Source organism: Scyliorhinus torazame, chromosome 22 (assembly GCF_047496885.1).
Source record: "Scyliorhinus torazame isolate Kashiwa2021f chromosome 22, sScyTor2.1, whole genome shotgun sequence".
In the NCBI taxonomy this organism is placed as follows: Eukaryota; Metazoa; Chordata; class Chondrichthyes; order Carcharhiniformes; family Scyliorhinidae; genus Scyliorhinus; species Scyliorhinus torazame.
This window is the reverse complement of record NC_092728.1, coordinates 39,679,927-39,696,456: the sequence shown is the minus strand read 5'-3', so window position 1 is coordinate 39,696,456 and position 16,530 is coordinate 39,679,927. Positions and strand designations below refer to the sequence as shown.

Below are 16,530 nucleotides of genomic sequence, written 5' to 3'. Positions count from 1 at the left end.
CCCCGTCACAGCCCCTGTCCCTGTCACAGCCCCTGTCCCTGTCACAGCCCCTTTCCCCGTCACAGCCCCTGTCCCTGTCACAGCCCCTGTCCCTGTCACAGCGCCTGTCCCTGTCACAGCCCCTGTCCCCGTCACAGCCCCTGTCCCTGTCACAGCCCCTGTCCCTGTCACAGCCCCTGTCCCCATTCACAGCCCCTGTCCCCGTCACAGCCCCTGTCCCTGTCACAGCGCCTGTCCCTGTCACAGCCCCTCTCCCTGTCACAGCCCCTGTCCCCATTCACAGCGCCTGTCCCTGTCACAGCCCCTGTCCCCGTCACAGCCCCTGTCCCTGTCACAGCCCCTGTCCCCGTCACAGCCCCTGTCCCCGTCACAGCCCCTGTCCCTGTCACAGCCCCTGTCCCCGTCACAGTCCCTGTCCCCGTCACAGCCCCTGTCCCCGTCACAGCCCCTGTCCCCGTCACAGCCCCTGTCCCTGTCACAGCCCCTGTCCCTGTCACAGCCCCTGTCCCCATTCACAGCCCCTGTCCCTGTCACAGCCCCAGTCCCCATTCACAGCCCCTCTCCCTGTCACAGCGCCTGTCCCCGTCACAGCCCCTGTCCCTGTCACAGCCCCTGTCCCCGTCACAGCCCCTGTCCCCATTCACAGCCCCTGTCCCTGTCACAGCGCCTGTCCCCGTCACAGCCCCTGTCCCTGTCACAGCCCCTGTCCCCGTCACAGCCCCTGTCCCTGTCACAGCCCCTGTCCCTGTCACAGCCCCTGTCCCCATTCACAGCCCCTGTCCCTGTCACAGCCCCAGTCCCCATTCACAGCCCCTCTCCCTGTCACAGCGCCTGTCCCCGTCACAGCCCCTGTCCCTGTCACAGCCCCTGTCCCCGTCACAGCCCCTGTCCCCGTCACAGCCCCTGTCCCCATTCACAGCCCCTGGCCCTGTCACAGCGCCTGTCCCCATCACAGCCCCTGTCCCTGTCACAGCCCCTGTCCCTGTCACAGCGCCTGTCCCCGTCACAGCCCCTGTCCCCGTCACAGCCCCTGTCCCTGTCACAGCCCCTGTCCCTGTCACAGCCCCTGTCCCCGTCACAGCCCCTGTCCCTGTCACAGCCCCTGTCCCTGTCACAGCGCCTGTCCCTGTCACAGCCCCTGTCCCCGTCACAGCCCCTGTCCCTGTCACAGCCCCTGTCCCTGTCACAGCCCCTGTCCCCATTCACAGCCCCTGTCCCCGTCACAGCCCCTGTCCCTGTCACAGCGCCTGTCCCTGTCACAGCCCCTCTCCCTGTCACAGCCCCTGTCCCCATTCACAGCGCCTGTCCCTGTCACAGCCCCTGTCCCCGTCACAGCCCCTGTCCCTGTCACAGCCCCTGTCCCCGTCACAGCCCCTGTCCCCGTCACAGCCCCTGTCCCTGTCACAGCCCCTGTCCCCGTCACAGCCCCTGTCCCCGTCACAGCCCCTGTCCCCGTCACAGCCCCTGTCCCTGTCACAGCCCCTGTCCCTGTCACAGCCCCTGTCCCCATTCACAGCCCCTGTCCCTGTCACAGCCCCAGTCCCCATTCACAGCCCCTCTCCCTGTCACAGCGCCTGTCCCCGTCACAGCCCCTGTCCCTGTCACAGCGCCTGTCCCTGTCACAGCCCCTCTCCCTGTCACAGCCCCTGTCCCCATTCACAGCGCCTGTCCCTGTCACAGCCCCTGTCCCCGTCACAGCCCCTGTCCCTGTCACAGCCCCTGTCCCCGTCACAGCCCCTGTCCCCGTCACAGCCCCTGTCCCTGTCACAGCCCCTGTCCCCGTCACAGCCCCTGTCCCCGTCACAGCCCCTGTCCCCGTCACAGCCCCTGTCCCTGTCACAGCCCCTGTCCCTGTCACAGCCCCTGTCCCCATTCACAGCCCCTGTCCCTGTCACAGCCCCAGTCCCCATTCACAGCCCCTCTCCCTGTCACAGCGCCTGTCCCCGTCACAGCCCCTGTCCCTGTCACAGCCCCTGTCCCCGTCACAGCCCCTGTCCCCATTCACAGCCCCTGTCCCTGTCACAGCGCCTGTCCCCGTCACAGCCCCTGTCCCCGTCACAGCCCCTCTCCCTGTCACAGCCCCTGTCCCTGTCACAGCCCCTGTCCCTGTCACAGCCCCTGTCCCTGTCACAGCCCCTGTCCCTGTCACAGCCCCTGTCCCCGTCACAGCGCCTGTCCCCGTCACAGCCCCTGTCCCCGTCACAGCGCCTGTCCCCGTCACAGCCCCTGTCCCTGTCACAGCCCCTGTCCCTGTCACAGCGCCTGTCCCCGTCACAGCCTCTGTCCCTGTCACAGCCCCTGTCCCTGTCACAGCGCCTGTCCCCGTCACAGCCCCTGTCCCTGTCACAGCGCCTGTCCCTGTCACAGCCCCTGTCCCTGTCACAGCCCCTGTCCCTGTCAGAGCGCCTGTCCCCGTCACAGCCCCTGTCCCTGTCACAGCCCCTGTCCCCGTCACAGCCCGTGTCCCCGTCACAGCCCCTGTCCCCGTCACAGCCCCTGTCCCCGTCACAGCCCCTGTCCCCGTCACAGCCCCTGTCCCCGTCACAGCCCCTGTCCCTGTCACAGCCCCTGTCCCTGTCACAGCCCCTGTCCCCGTCACAGCCCCTGTCCCTGTCACAGCCCCTGTCCCTGTCACAGCCCCTGTCCCCGTCACAGCCCCTGTCCCTATTCACAGCCCCTGTCCTCGTCACAGCCCCTGTCCCTGTCACAGCCCCTGTCCCCATTCACAGCCCCTGTCCCCGTTACAGCCCCTGTCCCCATTCACAGCCCCTGTCCCCATTCACAGCCCCTGTCCCTGTCACAGCCCCTGTCCCCATTCACAGCCCCTGTCCCCGTCACAGCCCCTGTCCCCGTCACAGCCCCTGTCCCTGTCACAGCGCCTGTCCCTGTCACAGCCCCTCTCCCTGTCACAGCGCTTGTCCCCGTCACAGCCCCTGTCCCCGTCACAGCCCCTGTCCCCATTCACAGCCCCTGTCCCCGTCACAGCCCCTGTCCCCATTCACAGCCCCTGTCCCCGTCACAGCCCCTGTCCCCATTCACAGCCCCCGTCCCCGTCACAGCCCCTGTCCCCTTCACAGCCCCTGTCCCCGTCACAGCCCCTGTCCCCATTCACAGCCCCTGTCCCTGTCACAGCCCCTGTCCCTGTCACAGCCCCAGTCCCCATTCACAGCCCCTGTCCCCATTCACAGCCCTTGTCCCTGTCACAGCCCCAGTCCCCATTCACAGCCCCTGTCCCCATTCACAGCCCCTCTCCCTGTCACAGCCCCTGTACCCGTCACAGCGCCTGTCCCCGTCACAGCCCCTGTCCCTGTCACAGCCCCTGTCCCCGTCACAGCCCCTGTCCCCGTCACAGCCCCTGTCCCCATTCACAGCCCCTGTCCCTGTCACAGCGCCTGTCCCCGTCACAGCCCCTGTCCCCGTCACAGCCCCTGTCCCCATTCACAGCCCCTGTCCCTGTCACAGCGCCTGTCCCCGTCACAGCTCCTGTCCCTGTCACAGCCCCTGTCCCTGTCACAGCGCCTGTCCCCGTCACAGCCCCTGTCCCCGTCACAGCCCCTGTCCCTGTCACAGCCCCTGTCCCTGTCACTGCCCCTGTCCCCGTCACAGCCCCTGTCCCTGTCACAGCCCCTGTCCCTGTCACAGCGCCTGTCCCTGTCACAGCCCCTGTCCCCGTCACAGCCCCTGTCCCTGTCACAGCCCCTGTCACTGTCACAGCCCCTGTCCCCATTCACATCCCCTGTCCCCGTCACAGCCCCTGTCCCTGTCACAGCGCCTGTCCCTGTCACAGCCCCTCTCCCTGTCACAGCGCCTGTCCCCGTCACAGCCCCTGTCCCCGTCACAGCCCCTGTCCCCATTCACAGCCCCTGTCCCCGTCACAGCCCCTGTCCCTGTCACAGCCCCTGTCCCCGTCACAGCCCCTGTCCCTGTCACAGCCCCTGTCACTGTCACAGCCCCTGTCCCCATTCACATCCCCTGTCCCCGTCACAGCCCCTGTCCCTGTCACAGCGCCTGTCCCTGTCACAGCCCCTCTCCCTGTCACAGCGCCTGTCCCCGTCACAGCCCCTGTCCCCGTCACAGCCCCTGTCCCCATTCACAGCCCCTGTCCCCGTCACAGCCCCTGTCCCCGTCACAGGCCCTGTCCCTGTCACAGCCCCTGTCCCCGTCACAGCCCCTGTCCCCGTCACAGCCCCTGTCCCCGTCACAGCCCCTGTCCCCATTCACAGCCCCTGTCCCCGTCACAGCCCCTGTCCCTGTCACAGCCCCTGTCCCTGTCACAGCCCCTGTCCCCATTCACAGCCCCTGTCCCTGTCACAGCCCCAGTCCCCATTCACAGCCCCTCTCCCTGTCACAGCGCCTGTCCCCGTCACAGCCCCTGTCCCTGTCACAGCCCCTGTCCCCGTCACAGCCCCTGTCCCCGTCACAGCCCCTGTCCCCATTCACAGCCCATGTCCCTGTCACAGCGCCTGTCCCCGTCACAGCCCCTGTCCCCGTCACAGCCCCTCTCCCTGTCACAGCCCCTGTCCCTGTCACAGCCCCTGTCCCTGTCACAGCCCCTGTCCCTGTCACAGCCCCTGTCCCTGTCACAGCCCCTGTCCCTGTCACAGCCCCTGTCCCCGTCACAGCGCCTGTCCCCGTCACAGCCCCTGTCCCCGTCACAGCGCCTGTCCCCGTCACAGCCCCTGTCCCTGTCACAGCCCCTGTCCCTGTCACAGCGTCTGTCCCCATTCACAGCCCCTCTCCCTGTCACAGCGCCTGTCCCCGTCACAGCCCCTGTCCCTGTCACAGCGCCGGTCCCTGTCACAGCCCCTGTCCCTGTCACAGCGCCTGTCCCCGTCACAGCCCCTGTCCCTGTCACAGCGCCTGTCCCTGTCACAGCCCCTGTCCCTGTCACAGCCCCTGTCCCTGTCACAGCGCCTGTCCCCGTCACAGCCCCTGTCCCTGTCACAGCCCCTGTCCCCGTCACAGCCCGTGTCCCCGTCACAGCCCCTGTCCCCGTCACAGCCCCTGTCCCCGTCACAGCCCCTGTCCCCGTCACAGCCCCTGTCCCCGTCACAGCCCCTGTCCCTGTCACAGCCCCTGTCCCTGTCACAGCCCCTGTCCCCGTCACAGCCCGTGTCCCCGTCACAGCCCCTGTCCCCGTCACAGCCCCTGTCCCTGTCACAGCCCCTGTCCCCGTCACAGCCCCTGTCCCTGTCACAGCCCCTGTCCCCGTCACAGCCCCTGTCCCCGTCACAGCCCCTGTCCCTGTCACAGCCCCTGTCCCTGTCACAGCCCCTGTCCCCATTCACAGCCCCTGTCCCCGTCACAGCCCCTGTCCCTGTCACAGCCCCTGTCCCTGTCACAGCCCCTGTCCCCGTCACAGCCCCTGTCCCCGTCACAGCCCCTGTCCCTGTCACAGCCCCTGTCCCTGTCACAGCCCCTGACCCCGTCACAGCCCCTGTCCCCGTCACAGCGCCTGTCCCTGTCACAGCGCCTGTCCCCGTCACAGCGCCTGTCCCCGTCACAGCCCCTGTCCCTGTCACAGCCCCTGTCCCCGTCACAGCCCCTGTCCCCGTCACAGCCCCTGTCCCCGTCACAGCCCCTGTCCCCGTCACAGCCCCTGTCCCCATTCACAGCGCCTGTCCCCGTCACAGCCCCTGTCCCTGTCACAGCCCCTGTCCCCGTCACAGCCCCTGTCCCCGTCACAGCCCCTGTCCCTGTCACAGCCCCTGTCCCCGTCACAGCCCCTGTCCCCGTCACAGCCCCTGTCCCCGTCACAGCCCCTGTCCCCGTCACAGCTCCTGTCCCCGTCACAGCCCCTGTCCCTGTCACAGCGCCTGTCCCCATTCACAGCCCCTGTCCCCGTCACAGCCCCTGTCCCTGTCACAGCCCCTGTCCCCATTCACAGCCCCTGTCCCCGTCACAGCCCCTGTCCCTGTCACAGCCCCTGTCCCCATTCACAGCCCCTGTCCCTGTCACAGCCCCTGTCCCCGTCACAGCTCCTGTCCCCGTCACAGCCCCTGTCCCTGTCACAGCGCCTGTCCCCATTCACAGCCCCTGTCCCCGTCACAGCCCCTGTCCCTGTCACAGCCCCTGTCCCCATTCACAGCCCCTGTCCCCGTCACAGCCCCTGTCCCTGTCACAGCCCCTGTCCCCATTCACAGCCCCTGTCCCTGTCACAGCCCCTGTCTCCGTCACAGCTCCTGTCCCTGTCACAGCGCCTGTCCCTGTCACAGCCCCTCTCCCTGTCACAGCGCCTGTCCCCGTCACAGCCCCTGTCCCCGTCACAGCCCCTGTCCCCATTCACAGCCCCTGTCCCATTCACAGCCCCTGTCCCCATTCACAGCCCCTGTCCCTGTCACAGCCCCTGTCCCCGTCACAGCCCCTGTCCCCGTCACAGCCCCTGTCCCTGTCACAGCCCCTGTCCCTGTCACAGCCCCTGTCCCCGTCACAGCCCCTGTCCCTGTCACAGCCCCTGTCCGTCACAGCGCCTGTCCCCGTCACAGCCCCTGTCCCCGTCACATCGCCTGTCCCCGTCACAGCCCCTGTCCCTGTCACAGCCCCTGTCCCTGTCACATCCCCTGTCCCTGTCACAGCCCCTGTCCCTGTCACAGCGCCTGTCCCTGTCACAGCCCCTGTCCCTGTCACAGCCCCAGTCCCCATTCACAGCCCCTCTCCCTGTCACAGCGCCTGTCCCCGTCACAGCCCCTGTCCCCGTCACAGCCCCTGTCCCCGTCACAGCCCCTGTCCCTGTCACAGCGCCTGTCCCTGTCACAGCCCCTGTCCCTGTCATAGCGCCTGTCCCTGTCACAGCGCCTGTCCCTGTCACAGCCCCTGTCCCTGTCACAGCCCCTGTCCCCGTCACAGCCCCTGTCCCTGTCACAGCCCCTGTCCCTGTCACAGCCCCTGTCCCCGTCACAGCGCCTGTCCCCGTCACAGCCCCTGTCCCTGTCACAGCCCCTGTCCCTGTCACAGCCCCTGTCCCTGTCACAGCCCCTGTCCCCGTCACAGCGCCTGTCCCCGTCACAGCCCCTGTCCCTGTCACAGCGCCTGTCCCTGTCACAGCCCCTGTCCCTGTCGCAGCCCTTGTCCCTGTCACAGCCCCTGTCCCTGTCGCAGCCCCTGTCCCTGTCGCAGCGCCTGTCCCTGTCACAGCGCCTGTCCCTGTCACAGCGCCTGTCCCCGTCACAGCCCCTGTCCCTGTCGCAGCCCCTGTCCCTGTCGCAGCCCCTGTCCCTGTCGCAGCCCCTGTCCCTGTCGCAGCCCCTGTCCCTGTCGCAGCCCTTGTCCCTGTCACAGCCCCTGTCCCTGTCGCAGCCCCTGTCCCTGTCGCAGCGCCTGTCCCTGTCACAGCGCCTGTCCCCGTCACAGCCCCTGTCCCTGTCGCAGCCCCTGTCCCTGTCGCAGCCCCTGTCCCTGTCGCAGCCCCTGTCCCTGTCGCAGCCCCTGTCCCTGTCGCAGCCCTTGTCCCTGTCACAGCCCCTGTCCCTGTCGCAGCCCTTGTCCCTGTCACAGCCCCTGTCCCTGTCGCAGCCCCTGTCCCTGTCGCAGCGCCTGTCCCTGTCACAGCGCCTGTCCCTGTCACAGCGCCTGTCCCCGTCACAGCCCCTGTCCCTGTCGCAGCCCCTGTCCCTGTCGCAGCCCCTGTCCCTGTCGCAGCCCCTGTCCCTGTCGCAGCCCCTGTCCCTGTCGCAGCCCTTGTCCCTGTCACAGCCCCTGTCCCTGTCGCAGCCCCTGTCCCTGTCGCAGCGCCTGTCCCTGTCCCAGCGCCTGTCCCCGTCACAGCCCCTGTCCCTGTCGCAGCCCCTGTCCCTGTCGCAGCCCCTGTTCCTGTCGCAGCCCCTGTCCCTGTCGCAGCCCCTGTCCCTGTCGCAGCCCTTGTCCCTGTCACAGCCCTTGTCCCTGTCACAGCGCCTGTCCCTGTCACAGCGCCTGTCCCCGTCACAGCCCCTGTCCCTGTCACAGCGCCTGTCCCCGTCACAGCCCCTGTCCCTGTCGCAGCGCCTGTCCCTGTCACAGCGCCTGTCCCCGTCACAGCCCCTGTCCCTGTCACAGCGCCTGTCCCTGTCACAGCGCCTGTCCCCGTCACAGCCCCTGTCCCTGTCGCAGCCCCTGTCCCTGTCACAGCGCCTGTCCCTGTCACAGCGCCTGTCCCTCTCACAGCCCCAGTCCCCACTCCAGCATCGCCATAACATGGTTACCCCACCTAACCGTTTGGACACTATTAGCACGGCCAATCCATCTAACCTGCACACCTTTGGACTGTGGGGGGAAAGACACGGGGAGAAGTTGAAAATCCACACAGACAGTCACCCAGGGTTGGAATGAAACCCAGGTCCCTGGCGCTCTGAGGCAGCAGTGCTATCCACTGTGAAGCCGTAACGCCCTCTTTGACAAGTGAAACGTCACCCAGTACATCAGGATGTGTGCGAACACAGTGGGTCATTGGGGAGATCGCGTCAGTGTGTTTGACGGTCAGAGGGTATCACCTTCCAGCTGTGTGCTGTTTGAATGCTGACTCTGCCGAGGCTCCATGTCAGCCCCTGGTCCACACGCTCACTCCACACTTTCCTTTTCTCCTGTGTCTCTTCTTCCACATAAACATTCAAAGTTCCTGTAATAAAATAAAGATCTGGGTGAAGGGGAGGCAAACACGAGCATTGATCACTCTCTTCACTCTTACACAGAACAAACAGTTTGTTCGACACAAATTCAAGTCCAAACACTGAATCCAAAATGGATTCAAATCCTTGCAGGAAACAGTCACCGTGTCAACATCAGAGAGAAATTCTTACTCTGTATCTAACCCGTGCTGTACCTGTCCTGGGAGTGTTTGATGGGGACAGTGTAGAGGGAGCTTTACTCTGCATCTAACCCTGTGCTGTACCTGTCCTGGGAGTGTTTGATGGGGACAGTGTAGAGGGAGCTTTACTCTGTATCGAACCCCGTGCTGTACCTGTCCTGGGAGTGTTTGATGGGGACAGTGTAGAGGGAGCTTTACTCTGTATCTAACCCCGTGCTGTACCTGTCCTGGGAGTGTTTGATGGGGACAGTGTACATAGAACATAGAACATAGAACAATACAGCGCAGTACAGGCCCTTCGGCCCACGATGTTGCACCGAAACAAAAGCCATCCAACCTACACTATGCCATTATCATCCATATGTTTATCCAATAAACTTTTAAATGCCCTCAATGTTGGCGAGTTCACCACTGTAGCAGGTAGGGCATTCCACGGCCTCACTACTCTTTGCGTAAAGAACCTACCTCTGACCTCTGTTCTATATCTATTACCCCTCAGTTTAAAGTTATGTCCCCTCGTGCCAGCCATATCCATCCGCGGGAGAAGGCTCTCACTGTCCACCCTATCCAACCCCCTGATCATTTTGTATGCCTCTATTAAGTCTCCTCTTAACCTTCTTCTCTCCAACGAAAACAACCTCAAGTCCATCAGCCTTTCCTCATAAGATTTTCCCTCCATACCAGGCAACATCCTGGTAAATCTCCTCTGCACCCGCTCCAAAGCCTCCACGTCCTTCCTATAATGCGGTGACCAGAACTGTACGCAATACTCCAAATGCGGCCGTACCAGAGTTCTGTACAGCTGCAACATGACCTCCCGACTCCGGAACTCAATCCCTCTACCAATAAAGGCCAACACTCCATAGGCCTTCTTCACAACCCTATCAACCTGGGTGGCAACTTTCAGGGATCTATGTACATGGACACCTAGATCCCTCTGCTCATCCACACTTTCAAGAACTTTACCATTAGCCAAATATTCCGCATTCCTGTTATTCCTTCCAAAGTGAATCACCTCACACTTCTCTACATTAAACTCCATTTGCCACCTCTCGGCCCAGCTCTGCAGCTTATCTATATCCCTCTGTAATCTGCTACATCCTTCCACACTATCGACAACACCACCGACTTTAGTATCGTCTGCAAATTTACTCACCCACCCTTCTGTGCCTTCCTCTAGGTCATTGATAAAAATGACAAACAGCAACGGCCCCAGAACAGATCCTTGTGGTACTCCACTTGTGACTGTACTCCATTCTGAACATTTCCCATCAACCACCACCCTCTGTCTTCTTTCAGCTAGCCAATTTCTGATCCACATCTCTAAATCACCCTCAATCCCCAGCCTCCGTATTTTTTGCAATAGCCTACCGTGGGGAACCTTATCAAACGCTTTGCTGAAATCCATATACACCACATCAACTGCTCTACCCTCGTCTACCTGTTCAGTCACCTTCTCAAAGAACTCAATAAGGTTTGTGAGGCATGACCTACCCTTCACAAAGCCATGCTGACTATCCCTGATCATATTATTCCTATCTAGATGATTATAAATCTTGTCTCTTATAATCCCCTCCAAGACTTTACCCACTACAGACGTGAGGCTCACCGGCCTATAGTTGCCGGGGTTGTCTCTGCTCCCCTTTTTGAACAAAGGGACCACATTTGCTGTCCTCCAGTCCTCTGGCACTATTCCTGTAGCCAATGATGACATAAAAATCAAAGCCAAAGGTCCAGCAATCTCTTCCCTGGCCTCCCATAGAATCCTAGGATAAATCCCATCAGGTCCCGGGGACTTATCTATTTTCAGCCTGTCCAGAATTGCCAACACCTCTTCCCTACGTACCTCAATGCCATCTATTCTATTAGCCTGGGGCTCAGCATTCTCCTCCACAACATTATCTTTTTCCTGAGTGAATACTGTCGAAAAATATTCATTTAGTATCTCGCCTATCTCTTCAGACTCCACACACAATTTCCCATCCCTGTCCTTGACTGGTCCTACTCTTTCCCTAGTCATTCGCTTATTCCTGACATACCTATAGAAAGCTTTTGGGTTTTCCTTGATCCTTCCTGCCAAATACTTCTCATGTCCCCTCCTTGCTCGTCTTAGCTCTCTCTTTAGATCCTTCCTCGCTTTCTTGTAACTATCCATCGCCCCAACCGAAACTTCACACTTCATCTTCACATAGGCCTCCTTCTTCTTCTTAACAAGAGATTCCACTTCCTTGGTAAACCACGGTTCCCTCGCTCGAAGCCTTCCTCCCTGTCTGACCGGTACATACTTATCAAGAACACGCAGTAGCTGATCCTTGAACAAGCCCCACTTATCTAGTGTGCCCAACACTTGCAGCCTACTTCTCCACCTTATCCCCCCCAAGTCACGTCTAATGGCATCATAATTGCCCTTCCCCCAGCTATAACTCTTGCCCTGCGGTGTATACTTATCCCTTTCCATCATTAACGTAAACGTCACCGAATTGTGGTCACTGTCCCCAAAGTGCTCTCCTACCTCCAAATCCAACACCTGGCCTGGTTCATTACCCAAAACCAAATCCAACGTGGCCTCGCCTCTTGTTGGCCTGTCAACATATTGTTTCAGGAAACCCTCCTGCACACACTGTACAAAAAATTACCCATCTATTGTACTCGAACTATATCTTTTCCAGTCAATATTTGGAAAGTTAAAATCTCCCATAATAAATACCCTGTTACTTTCGCTCATATCCAGAATCATCTTCGCCATCCTTTCCTCTACATCCCTAGAACTATTAGGAGGCCTATAAAAAACTCCCAACAGGGTGACCTCTCCTTTCCTGTTTCTAACTTCAGCCCATACTACCTCGGCAGAAGAGTCCCCATCTAGCATCCTCTCCGCCACCGTAATACTGCTCTTGACTAGCAGCGCCACACCTCCCCCTCTTTTGCCTCCTTCTCTGAGCTTACTAAAACACCTAAACCCCGGAACCTGCAACATCCATTCCTGTCCCTGCTCTATCCATGTCTCCGAAATGGCCACAACATCGAAGTCCCAGGTACCAACCCACGCTGCCAGTTCCCCTACCTTGTTTCGTATACTCCTGGCATTGAAGTAGACACACTTCAAACCACCTACCTGAACACTGGCCCCCTCCTGCGATGTCAAATCTGTGCTCCTGACCTCTATACTCTCATTCTCCCTTACCCTAAAACTACAATCCAGGTTCCCATGCCCCTGCTGCATTAGTTTAAACCCCCCCAAAGAGCACTAACAAATCTCCCCCCAGGATATTTGTGCCCCTCAGGTTCAGATGTAGACCATCCTGTCTGTAGAGGTCCCACCTTCCCCAGAAAGAGCCCCAGTTATCCAAAAATCTGAATCCCTCCCGCCTGCACCATCCCTGTAGCCACGTGTTTAAATGCTCTCTCTCCTTATTCCTCATCTCACTATCACGTGGCACGGGCAACAACCCAGAGATAACAACTCTGTTTGTTCTAGTTCTGAGCTTCCATCCTAGCTCCCTGAAAGCCTGCCTGACATCCTTGTCCCCTTTCCTACCTATGTCGTTGGTGCCAATGTGGACCACGACTTGGGGCTGCTTCCCCTCCCCCCTAAGGACCCGGAAAACACGATCCGAGACATCACGTACCCTTGCACCTGGGAGGCAACATACCAAACGTGAGTCTCTCACGCTCCCACAAAATCTCCTATCTGTGCCCCTGACTATAGAGTCCCCAATTACTAATGCTCTGCTCCTCTCCCCCCTTCCCTTCTGAGCAACAGGGACAGACTCCGTGCCAGAGGCCCGTACCCCATGGCTTACCCCTGGTAAGTCGTCCCCCCCACAAGTATCCAAAGCGGTATACTTGTTTCTCAGGGGTACGACCGCAGGGGATCCCTGCACTGACTGTTTTTTCCCAGTCCCTCTTACAGTTACCCACCTATCTCCAATCTTTGGTGTAACTAATTCCCTGAAGCTGCTATCTATGACCCCTTCTGCCTCCCGAATGATCCGAAGTTCTTCCGAAGTGTAGAGGGAGCTTTACTCTGTATCTAACCCCGTGCTGTACCTGTCCTGGGAGTGTTTGATGGGGACAGTGTAGAGGGAGTTTTACTCTCTATCTAACCCCGTGCTGTACCTGTCCTGGGAGTGTTTGATGGGACAGTGCAGAGGGAGCTTTACTCTGTATCTAACCCCGTGCTGTACCTGTCCTGGGAGTGTTTGATGGGGACAGTGTAGAGGGAGTTTTACTCTGTATCTAACCCCGTGCTGTACCTGTCCTGGGAGTGTTTGATGGGACAGTGTAGAGGGAGTTTTACTCTGTATCTAACCCCGTGCTGTACCTGTCCTGGAAGTGTTTGATGGGGACAGTGCAGTGGGAGCTTTATTCTGTATCTAACCCCGTGCTGTACCTGTCCTGGGAGTGTTTGATGGGGGCAGTGTAGAGGGGGTTTTACTCTGTATCTAACCCCGTGCTGTACCTGTCCTGGGAGTGTTTGATGGGGGCAGTGTAGAGGGAGCTTTACTCTGTATCTAACCCCGTGCTTTACCTATCCTGGGAGTGTTTGATGGGGTCAGTGTAGAGGGAGCTTTACTCTGTATCTAACCCCGTGGTGTACCTGTCCTGAGACTGTTTGATGGTGCAGTGTAAAGGGAGTTTTACTCTGTATCTAACCCCGTGCTGTACCTGTCCTGGGAGTGTTTGATGGGGGCAGTGTAGAGGGAGCTTTAATACAGACATGTCAATACAGACATTTTATAAGCATGTATCTACAGAGTTATACATTACAATATGCACCATGGTTGAATCACTGGGCACAATCCATCCAAACAAAACCTCAGTTCTTGGCTGGATTAGAGAGGTTATTCCCGGCGCTACCCTGCCATCTAACGGCATCCGTTTTTTCCCCAGTCTCAATGGATAGCACCCCGCCGAGGCCACAAGCAGTCGCATTTCATGCACTCTCGGAGCACCACTCCTCAGTGTGGGAAGGGATTGGAACGCCATCTTTAGCAGCCCCGGGACCCCCTAAACGCCCCATCTGACCTGCCTCCAGTCTCCCGTACCCAACCTCAAACTGGCAGGGCATTCCCCGACCTGAATCCTGGCATGGGCAAAGTGCCACTTAGGCACCCTGGCACGTCCAGCCTGGCCCCTGCCAGCCTGCTTCGTGGTGAGCCGGGCGGTGGAGATGGGGATGGAAGGAACGGAATATGCTCCGCTCCGCACTGTCTAGAATTTACAATATACAGTGCAGAAGGAGGTAATTCAGCCCATCGAGTCTGCGCCGGCCCCAGAAAGAGCACCCTACCCAAGCCCACGCCTCCAACCTATTCCCATAACCCCACCTAATCTTTTGGACACTAAGGGCAATTTAGCATGGCCAATCCACCTAACCTGCACATCTTTGGACTGTGGGAGGAAACCGGGACCTGGAGCTGTGAGGCAGCAGTGTTAACCACTCTGTCACCGTGCCACCCTAGATTGTGAGACTTGTTCGGGTCAAGTGCAGAGGTCGGGGTAGAGGTCGAATTTGTGGCTTTTGGCTGAGAAGGAATTCTGCGGGATGGTGGCGATTAAGAATTATATTGAGCTCAATCAGAATGGGGAGGTATCGGCAGCCTTTTTCTGAGAGGCTTTGGCGGGTGCGGTGGAGCAGTAGGAGTGTGGGGAGAAGGCAAATTGCATGTTGGCCCACCAGTTGCGACGACGGGCACAGTTGAGGGAAATCCTGCAGGTGAAGGCGGGGCCAACCCGCTTCCAGAGAGGATAAATGAGGTCTCCAAGGCCTTCCAGGGGCTGTATAGGGCCGAGCCGGAGGAGGCTGATATGGGGCAGTTCCTGGTTGGGCAGGACTTCCCTGAGTTGGAGGAGGGGAAGAGGCAGGTGCTGTAGGAACCATTAGGGATAAAGGAGGTGATGGGGTGCATTGGCATGATGCAGTCAGGTAAGGCGCCTGGGCCAGATGGCTTCCTGGCAGAATTTTATAAGCAGTTGTTGATGGAGTTGGCCCCCCAACCTCTGGGTATCTTCAATGATGTGGTGGCGAAGGGGGAACTGCCGGTAATGTTGACGCAGTGTCGATTTCGCTGATTCCAAAAAAGGGGAAGGATCTCCTGGAGAGCGGGTCCTACAGGCCCATCTCGCTGCTGAATATGGACGTGAAACTTCTGGCAGCGGTATTGTCGAGAAATCTGGAGGGGTGAGTACCAGACGTTTGTGAAGGGGAGGCAGCTTTCTACTAAAATGAGGAGGTTGATAAAGGTAATTGGGGTGTGTGCCGGAGGTGATTGGTCGATGAACACAGAGAAGATCTTTGACCGAGTGGAGTGGAGGTATTTGCTTGAAATCCTGAGGAGGTTTGGGTTTGGGCCAATGTTAGTGGCATGGGTTCGGTTGCTGTATGCGTCCCCCATAGTGTGTGAATGAGTGAGACAATCCCGGGTATTTTGGGTTGCACAGGGGAATGAGGCAGGGGTGTCCGCTGTCCCTGCTGCTGTTCGCGCTGGCGATTGAACCCTTGGCAATGGCCCTTCGGGTCACAACTCAGTGGAGGAGGATTGGGGGGAGCACCGGGTGATGTTGTATGCCAATGACCTGTTGCTGTTCGTGATGGACCTATTAGATAGCATGGGCAGAATCCTGGCCTTACTGGAGAAGTTTGGGGCCTTCTCCGGCTATAAATTGAATATTGGGAAAAGGGAGGGTCTTCCCGCTGAACACTTCGGGATAGCGGGCGAACCTGGGGGCTCTGCTGTTGAATCTTGCGGGGTGAGGTTTCAGGAGTTGGGGATCCAGGTAACGCATGAGTGGGTCACGATGCATAGGTGGAACCTGACAGGGTTGGGGGACGAGGTTAAGAGGGACCTTAAACGGTGGGATACTCTGCATTTGACATTGGCAGGAAGGGTACAGGTGGCAAAGATGAACATATGCCTGTTTGTGTTTCAATCCCTCCTAATTTTCCTCCCCAAGGCCTTTTTTCAGAAGGTAGATGTGTTAATCTTGGAATTTGTGTGTGCAGCAAGGTGCCAAAGCGGGAACGGGGACTGGTGCTTCCGAATTTGCTGTATTATTATTGCGCAACGAATGTGAAAAATGTGAGACGACACGGGGAAGAGGGCACGGGGAGGGGGTCAGGTTAGAGGAGGGGTCTTGCGAGGGAATGATCCTGAGGGACCCTGGTGACGGCCGCGCTGTCCTTCGCACCCAGGACGTACACGAGCAGCCCGGTGGTGGAATCATAAAGTAAACATTTGGAATCAACCGAGGAGGCAATTTAAACTGGGGACATGTCGGTGATGGCTCCACTGTGTGGGAATCATGGCCGGGATTCTCCAAAATCCCGGCTAAGCGTTGAAGCCAGCGTAAATACCGGAGTGTTTCACGCTGCCGTCCACGGGCCTCTTGGCCCAGCGATTCAGTGACCCACAGGGGGCCAGCACGGCGCCGGAGTGCTGCATGCGGCTCTGGCGCGGATACGCAGCCCAGCACAGCATGTTGCAGCTGTATAGAAACTTAGTTAGGCCACACTTGGAGTATAGTGTTCAATTCTGGTCGCCACACTACCAGAAGGATGTGGAGGCTTTAGAGAGGGTGCAGAAGAGATTTACGAGGATGTTGCCTGGTATGGAGAGCATTAGCTAAGAGGAGCGGTTGAATAAACTCGGTTTGTTCTCACTGGAACGACGGAGGTTGAGGGGCGACCTGATAGAGGTCTACAAAATTATGAGGGGCATAGACAGAATGGATAGTCAGAGGCTTTT

The 16,530-nt window shown here is 59.3% G+C and overlaps 1 protein-coding gene across 1 annotated transcript in view; it reads right to left on the bottom strand.

Moving 5' to 3' along the window:
* The window catches only part of LOC140399021 (apical endosomal glycoprotein-like), a 293,036-nt gene that overhangs the window by 188,836 nt on the left and 87,670 nt on the right, over positions 1-16,530 (bottom strand). Inside the window, exon 7 of the mRNA XM_072488078.1 lies at positions 8,469-8,593. Within this exon, the coding sequence (XP_072344179.1) occupies positions 8,469-8,593 (125 nt within the window). The remainder of the gene's footprint in view (positions 1-8,468; positions 8,594-16,530) is intronic.